At 37.0% G+C, this 9,908-nt stretch overlaps 1 protein-coding gene across 1 annotated transcript in view; it reads right to left on the reverse strand.

Moving 5' to 3' along the window:
* Positions 1 to 398: 398 nt before the first annotated feature.
* Positions 399 to 9,908, reverse strand: part of vps25 (vacuolar protein sorting 25 homolog) — a 16,530-nt gene continuing 7,020 nt past the window's right edge. Inside the window, exons 2-6 of the mRNA XM_020511678.2 lie at positions 6,281 to 6,426; positions 5,591 to 5,644; positions 5,097 to 5,185; positions 2,411 to 2,486; positions 399 to 1,294 (exon numbers count right to left, since the gene is read on the reverse strand). Of these exons, the coding sequence (XP_020367267.1) occupies positions 1,182 to 1,294; positions 2,411 to 2,486; positions 5,097 to 5,185; positions 5,591 to 5,644; positions 6,281 to 6,426 (478 nt within the window). The 3' untranslated portion in view covers positions 399 to 1,181. The remainder of the gene's footprint in view (positions 1,295 to 2,410; positions 2,487 to 5,096; positions 5,186 to 5,590; positions 5,645 to 6,280; positions 6,427 to 9,908) is intronic.

Raw genomic sequence — 9,908 nt, forward strand, 5'->3', positions numbered from 1 at the left:
TTGGAATAAAATTCCACTACTGTAACCTCTTTGCCATACAAATAATTGACTTAATTAGGAACATAATATTATGCCACATTGACTTGATCCACAAACTAGAACATTCAAATCAAATTTCAGCACTGAAAACAAGGTTGATTTTTTTGGGAGGTGGGGTTGCTTGCGATAAAAGTTAGTTCAAAGTCAATTGTTATGTATTGTTCCGTTTCATGCTTGATTGTATTGCACTGTGGAAATTTCTAGCTGTATCCTATTTAGGTAGGGATTAGATCTACTTCTTCTATTCCTGATATTTTCCCAGTGTGTGAACTCCCAGCACAATCAAATTTGCAATATGTAGTCATTATGAATGCTTAGCATTTTCATGAGGTTTGTGTTTCATTGGTAGCAATGTTGCATTTTGCATTCATTATTTTTACCTTTTATTTGTGGCTAGTTACATGTATTATATAACCAAAAAGAAGCAAACTGTAACTGTTCAAAGCCATGAAAGCACTCCTAACTCTCAATATCAGTGGAGGATTCCCCCGCTATTAATGCTTTACAAGGCACCTATAGAAAATAAACACGCTGCTTAAATAGAAAAAAAGATACACAGATTGAAGTATAGTCATAATAAATGAGAAATGGATAAACTAATCCCTATCACTGTCCCTGAGCAAGTTCAATCTGACAGGCTTTCTGAAACCCAAGAGGGATGGTGGGCCCCTTTTGCAAATTATTTTGATTAATTTAACTTTATTTGTGACCTGGCATAATTGCAAAATTAAAAGATAAATGAGTACTGTTCACACTTTCTTGAATTCCCTCTTTCAAATCTTCAAGTCTGTACCTGGACTGCTCACCTCTGTCTATGCAATCTGCTCTTGAACTTTTTTCTCTGTTGGCATACACAGGGATTAATACAGCGCATTCAGTAACGTCACAACTTCTATTCAGTATATGAAATCGTAATTGCTTTAAGATTACAAGAATAAAAAGGATATTGTAAATGCAAGCAGCCAAGCTGTGCGTTACAATAATTTCAATGACATGACACCATACTGTTTGGTGTCTGGAGATCTGCAAACCAGTATGTACTTCCTCAGGTGTTAATCTTCATTGCCACTAACTGTAATGTCTTTATTCTGTACACAATCTGTGTAAGTGTCCAGCAGCTGCCCAGATCAGCAAGGATGACATCAGAAGAACTTGACCCCTTTGCTGTCATTAAGGGTGATGATCTCCGCTTTTCGCTCAGCTTGCAAAGACTGCAGTGCTCGTAGCAGAAGCCATTCCTCCAAACCATGGAACTCTAGAAAGGACAGAACACAGAGTCAGTGATGAAAGCACGACTGGTTTCATTCTTGACAACGCAATCCCATGAAAATGTATTAGATGAATGGAGCACAAACTAGCAAACTCTTTGTAAGGATGGAATTTACTTCAAAAGGTAGGGAAGACCTGTCCTTTAGAAAAAACGCAAACTATAATTTCTAATCTGACCTTTCATCAGTATGATACTTTCGATAAAGGTCAAGCATAAAAAGGTTATTTATCATTTACATTCACTAAAGTGTATGCTCATGTGAGATTCCAGCACTAGAATATTTTTCATTCTTATTGGATTACTCTACTGTCCAGACTGAAAGATGTTTTTGCTTGAAAAATCATATTCTTCATTTTATTTTGCAATATGATGTTATTAATTATTAAACATAAATAAGACAGTCAAAGATTATCCATCCTAATGTCGGACTGATGTGCTGCATCCAAAGGGGTAGAAAAGAAACAGAAAAATTGTTCCATTGGTTGAGACAAGAAAGCACAGGCTGAATAATTGCTACAAGACTGAGGGAAAGGTTAGAAAATACTCCTTCACTGAAAAGACTGCAATGTTATTTAAAAAGTGGATGAGTGTGAGGGGAAAAAAATAAACAAAAAAGGGCAGGGAAATGGGGAAAAAAAACACAACTCCAGTTAAAGATTACCACAGATATATTGGCCAAATAATTTCCTCCTACATTGTAAATTTATTTGATCTAAATAAGGTAATAAATTAATATAGCAATCTCAAATTATTTTTTCAATCTTTACTTTATGTAAGTAGTATAGCTTAAGAGACTTTGTCTAAACAGCGTATCAAGAAAGATTATTTTTAAACAATTGTGTGGCCAAAGGCTTGTTTTCATCATAAGTAGGCAAACCAGTTTTGTGAACCATACACAGGATCTTGTGAGTATCAATGAAAAGAGTTCGTAGAAAAGTGATGGCGTTTAAAGTGTAGAAGGATGCTTGGTTGAATTCTAAATGTGAGATGTGAGAATATACAAAGGGAGAGAAATACAAGAACAAATAATTAAAAGGGAGGACAATTGGTCTATTGTTCCCTGTGCTCATTTAATGATTGGTAATTATCAATGTTCATTACCTTCGCCTTCAGTATCGTCTCCATTAGAGAGTTCATAAAATGTAAATACAGAATTTGTCATGGCATTCTTTGAGACCTGCAAGAACATTAATACCAACATAAGCAACTTTAAAGAAAAAAAATGGCTGTCAGCACAAAAGGTTTAGGCACAGTTATAGTCAAGGTAATTACAAGTAAATTTTAAGATAATCGAATCCTTGTCACTGTTGGGATTGGTATAAAATTGGACAGTAATGAAAACTGGTGACAACTCCATTTAAAATTAATTTATATACACATGCCATTTTGGTAATCAAATACTACTTTTGCTTTGGACAAAACGCCTATAACATTCTGCCGTGTTTCACTGATATTTAATGACTTCAGTGACACAATTTTGGAGAATGTTGAACATCCTCATTCTAAAAAATGTAGGAAGTTCTCTGGTGACCTGACCAACATTTCTCCGGTGACCTGACCAACATTTCTCCATCAGGCTATAAATGTTTATAGCTCATCTATATCATTGTTAGAAGCCTGCTTTGCACAACTTACCTAGATGAGTCCGTCTCTAACAATATTCAGAAATCTCAACACTATCTAGAGCCAAACAACTCATTTAATTTACACCCCATCCACCTTAAACATTCACTTTCTCCACCACCAAGACAACAATGTGAACCAACTACTGTCCAGAGGTCCTTTAAAACCATCTCCCAAAGCCCTGAACTCTACCACACAGAAGGACAAAGGCAGTAGACACATGGAAATATCACCACCATCAAATTCCTTCAAGCCGCACGTAACCCTGATTTTCAATTATAATCTCCATTCTGTCACTGTTGCTGGGTCAAAATCCTGGAACTCCCTTCCTAATTGCACTGTGGGTGTACCTACACAAAACAAACTGAGGCTGTTCAAGACGACAGCTCACCTCTGTTCCTAATTCCCCTTGAGAAGGTAATCAACAAGTGTTAGCCTTGCCTTACACCACATGAAAGAATAAAATAAAGTGAGATGCTACATTTGCTGAGAATAATGTCTACGTCTCAATGGAATTAATTGTATGCAAAGTGACTTTAGGTGTTGTGATATAATAAAGTGCTGCATAAATGCAAGTCTTGTTGTTACCGAGTTACTTCTAGATTAGATTTCACGTACTAATTTCCAGTTTTGGTTCATTGCTCTGTTAACTGGATAAATGTATTAGATGAACATTGAAACCCAATAGTTTTCAACAAGAATAAAACAACTTTGGAGCAGAATTTATTTTCTTGAAGCATTAAAATCCTAAAATACAAAAGCAAAATAATGCAAATGCTGATACTGAATATATGAACAAGGAATAACAGTAGCCACTTGACCCCTAGAGCTTGCTCCACCATTCATTAAGATCATGGTTGATCTGATTTTAACCTCAACTCTACAGTCCTGCATAACCCTCAATAATCTTTCATCCCCTTGATAATCAAGAATCTTTCGTAAGGCGCAATTCTGATGAAGGATTGTTGACCCGAAATGATTACTGTTTTACTCCATACACGCTGCCTGTCCTTCTACATTTTTCCTACTCCAAAACCTTAGAGTTTCCAGCATTAGTTTCCAAAGTTAGTTTTACTACAATATAATTTGATGCAGTCTTCTGATTTTAGGATAGATTAGGAGAAATTATTTCTATTTTTACTCATTGAGATACTTTAGCATTGGGTAAATAGGAGAATTTTGCATTTTTTACACCATTTTTTGTATAATCAACATCAATAATGCAAGAATCAGACATAGACAATGAACAGAATAAATATCACCAGACCCTGACCTAACTGCACTAGCATGTATTTACATTTCAAGTTAAATTGGGAATCAAAAGAAAATAAAAAGAACAGAAGTACAAAAACCAGTCAAAAAGCAATTTTGTACTTATTACCAAACTGCTTATTTGTTAATAAGTTCAAAAGAATTGGTAGTGGTTAGCAAATAGGTCTTTCACCTTTGGGAAGAACCATTGCGGATTGAACTGATGAAAGGCTCCTTTAATTGTTGGATGCAAGGACGAAAGAGAAATTAGTTTGAATAATCTCTCACGCCTCGTAAATGCAAACCCATAAGAGAACTAATTGTGCTCTTCTGGACAATTTGGGATTAGACTGAGAGTACTACTGAGAGAGGCTACAAGGATGGATGTGAAATGGATACAAAATCAGAAACTGCTGGAAAAACTCAGCAGGTCTGGCAGCATCTGTGGAGAGAAAGCACAGTTAACATTTCATGTCCAGTGACCCTTCTTCAGTACTGTTCTAAAGAAGGGCCACTGGATCCAAAATGTTAACTCATGCTTTCTCTCCACAAATGCTGCCAGACCTGCGGGTTTTTCCAGTAGTTTATGATTTCATTTCTGATTTCCAGCAACCGCAGTTCTTTGGGTTTTTGTGAAATGGAAGGCTAGTACAGTCAATACTGAAAACCATTGAATTTCACAATGCTATCTTGTTCAGATATATTGCTATTCATAAAGGTTTTTGTTAAGGAAAGTTCTACCTATCATCAACTATTCCACAAGATTGATAAAACAAATGCAGCAAAAAAGAAAGATTTCAGACGATTTAAAAAATATCTCCCTACTTTATATATTTATTAGAGTGTTTTCTGTTCTGTGTGGAATGTGTTCAGAGGACACATGAAGAAAGAATGCAGCAATACAAATTCTTACCCACTGATACACAAGTTTCCCCCACTCTTCTGGTCTCCTCCACATTATGAGACAGCGAGTTTTATTTTTATCAATCCACTCTAAGTTTCCTGAAAGCAAAACAAATTACAAAATTACAAATTAAATTTCTCAAACACAAATTTGGTCTGCCTATATCAGTGCTCTCGTCTGTTATCCAAGCAGCCATTCATCATACATGAGTTTACAAATCTAGTGTCATACTATTTGGCACCATAATCAAAGCAGATTGCTCGCCAATCCTGTCCCTACTTGATTCCACGCAAGCAGTGACATTAAGAGTGAGCTACCAGAGAGCGCACTGAGTAGTTTAGATAATAATAAGAAAATGTATCCATATAGATGTCAATATGTATGATTTGATGAAGCAATTGTTATTTAGAGCTCTGTTAACTTTACAAAGAAAATCTAGCCTGAGCTTAGAAGAAATTTTACAAGTAAATGCTTGTAAACTCAATTTTATCCTGTGCACCAACCTTTTTTCCGGAGTTCTTCAAATACAACTTGGATAGCTTCTATGGGAAACTTGCCTTTAATAACAAAGTTAAGGGAAATATCTTGCTTCCTTGATATTACTGACTAGCACTGACTCTCCTTTTAAGGGCAAAACAGTTTTCTTCCACTAAATGATTCTGTTTCCTAACATATAACATAGATGTAAAAACTGTCCACTACACAGCATTTAACCTGTCTTTTGAAGAGATGGTGTTGCTGAATTGGAGTGTTGAGAGAACCATTCAGTACTTGCTTTGGGCGTTCCATTCACCAGGGTCAGTACATACAATACAGATGGGATACCAAAGCAGACACTGTCAATAATTAGATAATGTCACTGTATCTCTGACTGAGGTCAATAGTCCAATCTTTGGTATTGCTCATAACTCAGGACATGTATGACTGAGGGAACACTTGAGCCTTGGAGAACATACAAAGAGAGGCAGTTATATTGGGAAATGGCATGCGAGTGCCTGTGCACAACAAGTGCACAAAGGAAGATTGGAGAAATGGATAGACTGGATTAATGACTGAGCTGTAGGATGAGGACTTGAGCATTCAAATTTGGGTGGATAAATGTGAAAGAAGGAAAAAAAAAAAAAAAATCTAGGTCTAACATTTAACAAAGTTCAACATTTCTCCATCTCAAAGGCTGACGCAGTAAAGGATACGTTGGATCTTCTTATTGTGGAAGAGTGGGCTTTCTTGGGCTTCCAATACATCGATAGTGTAAAGCTTGTGATAACGCAGGTAGGAGAGCACCAATGAACACCATGCTGCCAGTTGCTTACGCTGGGTATTAACATTTGGCTGTAGTCTAAAGATGGACAAAAGAAAAAAACTGTAGAGATAACAGTGCTTTCTGCACTCTAAATAATTTAACATGATTCACTTTAAAATTAAGTATAGAGTTTGTTCTGATAAAAATCAAAACATCCCAGAAGTAATTTACTCTATGAAGCACTTTGAGATATCTCAACAAAATGAAGCACATTTTTAAAAAAGATTTCAGATATTTCTTGATTTCAGTCGATTAGTTAATCAACATTACAATGAATGTCATGTCAGAATTTGTGCACAGGGTTCAGGATAATCCTTTTCTTTAAAAATTCATTCATGGAATGAGGGCATCACTAGCTAGGCCAGCATTTATTGCCCATCACTAATTGCTCAGACGGTAGTTAAGAGTCAACCACATTGCTGAGGGTCTGGAGTCACACGTTGCCAGACCAGGTAAGGATGGCAGTTTCCTTTCCTACAGGACATTAGTGAATCAGATGCGTTTTTCTGACAATCAACAATGGATTCATGGTTATCACTTAGACTCTTAATTACAGATTTTTTTTTTATTGAATTCAAATTCCACCGTCTGTTGTGTTGGTATTCGAATCCAGGTCCCCAGAATATTACCTGGGTCTCTGGATTAACAATCCAGTGATAATACCACTAGGCTATTGCCCCTCCTTATAAAAAGAATCATTTGATTAATAACCTTATGCAAAACTGATTATACCCTCAAACCAAACACTCATTGGGTTTTGTGAATCGCATCCTGATAATTCTCATTATCAGGAGAGCAATTTAAAAGTTCCTAAAGTGTGCTGTATGGTATAAAAGACCAATTACGAAAGGTGAGCATGTATGTTCCAGGTAACGTGCAGTCAACGTATCAATATGCCAGGTTAATATGCAAGTCATCATGAAACTACTCCCCTCATTCTGCGCATGTGAAATTATGTATTCATTGTTCTCCAGTTATTTTACACACACATGACAAACTTCGGTTGGCCTTCAGCAACTTTGCTTCCTTATCTCATGAGATATTGATTACATTGAGACCTACTGTTCATTCACACTTCCTGCACACCTTTCCAAGTAGTTAACATTCTATTCCCAAATCGTCCTTGCTTGCCTAATGCGTGCTTTAATCCAAAATGCAATCTACCATTGCTCATCTTAGATCAAACGTTTGTAACTAATCTATCTAGCATACAGACCATTACAAAAAACGTCAAGTGAAGTGACAAGGGCTGACACCTGTCCAGAACGTTAACATGCATGATGTTTGGAAAGACTCACTGCTATATGTGAATGACAACACTTTGGGAGAACTAGTGGGAACTTCTATTAAAGGTGGCTGTTTCTGACTGTAGTTTGGCTGCTTGATTCTGAAGTGGGAGTGATGACACCCCTCTACAATTGCCCTATTGTTGCCTGGAAGTAAGCACTCTCATCAACTAACAAACCATGACATATAGTAGTTTCAGCACTTCAACCTGCCAGTGACAGGTTGTGTACACACAATTCAGAAGGCAAGATCGAACTGGAGATTGAAACAAAATAATTGGTATTTGACCGCTTCTTGGTGGCCAACACATACCTGTTATACACCAGAATTCAGTCAGGTTTTTATACTAATGTTTACAAAGAGGTTGCACTTGTTTTAATTAATACATCCAAGGAAGATTCTTTTTCTTTGCCAATGCTGGGGCAAGACATTGAATATTGGACTTTTCTAAAAAAAAACCTTTTCCTTTTGCAATCGAGCTATATTTAGCAGCCCGGCCTAACCAACAATCACTATTGGTGACTTAATGATGGGTAAAGTGAACATCCATTGACGTATGTCGTTAACTTTTGGACTTTTGTTTCTTTTGGTAATTTTTCGTTTAAACTTTAAAATTACATTTCCCAATAAAGCTAGGCAAGCAGAAATAGATTTAATTATTTACATTTCCTCCTTTCACCCTCAAAGTAAAGACTTCAGCATGTGACTGATCCAAAGAACTGTACATCTCTCTTAAAGATCCTTCCAGAGGTTGGAGGACAGAGCCCAATTTCAAGATCATGAATTGCAAAGCATGACTCACAGGTGAGCGTGGACTGTTCTGCTAAGTCTACAGCTCAACTTGTTTCATTGAGAAGATGGCAAAATACAAAAAAAGGGAAGTAACTGAACACAGACTTCTGCTTTGATAAAAACTTTTAACCTTTCTCCACTCCTAAAATTGTTGACTCATTGCCGGAGTAAGTTTCATGGACATTAGCCACCCTCCAGTTTCTTGGTCACTTGATATGTGAAACTAGATAACAGCAGGTTATTCAACTGAAAGTTTTCCTAATTTAGTGTTCATTGGACCTTGACAAGCAAGAGTTGCTGCGTGGCAATCAGGAATGGGAACTCTGGTGGATCTCCCCTTGTTCCAGGGGAGGCAATGGCTTTGTGGTATTAATCGCTGGACTGTTAATCCAGAGACCCAGATAATGTTCTGGGGACCTGTGTTCGAATCCTGCCATGGCAGATGGTGGAATTTGAATTCAATAAAAAATATCTGGAATTAAGAATGTAATGATGACCATGAATCCATTGTTGATTGTCAGAAAAACGCATCTGGTTCACTAGTGTCCTTTAGGGAAGGAAACGGTCATCCTTACCTGGTCTGGCATACGTGACTCCAGACCCATAGCAATGTGGTTGACTCTGAAGTGCCCTCTGGGCAATTAGGGATGGGCAATAAATGCTGCCTAACCAGCAATGCCCTTATCCCGTTAATGAATTAAAAAAACCTCAAAACGTAAGGCAAACTGTAGCATGCATAATACTGCCTTGACATTCTCTGGGTTGTGGGACTCAATTGTTCATTGTCTTAAATAAGTAAGCAATTAGAAAAGCTATCCATTAAGTACCCAATGCCAGGAAACAGATGACTGCCCCATTTAGTCAATTAGAAATTTCATAGGATAGATATAGTTAGGTAGATAGTCCAGCCTACTACTTTGACTGGAGAAAAGTGCAGTATAACAGGCGAATATCACATACTTGTGTTCAATCTCTCCATGGCCTTGTCCCTCCCTATCTCTAGCCTCAAACAGAACTATGATCTTTCAAGAACTCTGTATTCTTCCAACTGTGGATTCTGTGTATTCCCTATGCCATTGGCTCTACCAATGCCTTTGCGAAACCTCTGTTTCCCTATCTCCTTCTCTTATTGAATACTTATTTCACCATATGTTAGAATTAATAGTTCCTTTTTTGATTTGGTTTCAAATTTTGGTTTTTTTTTTGCAAGTTATCTTGGAACATCTTCGTATGCTAAAGTCTATAATAATTGATCATTCTTTCTGTTTGTTGGTTCTTATATTTTGAAGAGGTCAGCAATGTCAGTGGCTGCCTACAATCCAACCACATGAAAAATGAAGTCTGACAGGCAACTATAGGCACGTCTGACAGGCAACTATAGGCACGTCTGACAGGCAACTATAGGCACGTCTGACAGGCAACTATAGGCACGTCTGACA

The sequence above is a fragment of the Rhincodon typus genome, chromosome 30 (genome assembly GCF_021869965.1).
Source record: "Rhincodon typus isolate 14 chromosome 30, sRhiTyp1.1, whole genome shotgun sequence".
In the NCBI taxonomy this organism is placed as follows: domain Eukaryota; kingdom Metazoa; phylum Chordata; class Chondrichthyes; order Orectolobiformes; family Rhincodontidae; genus Rhincodon; species Rhincodon typus.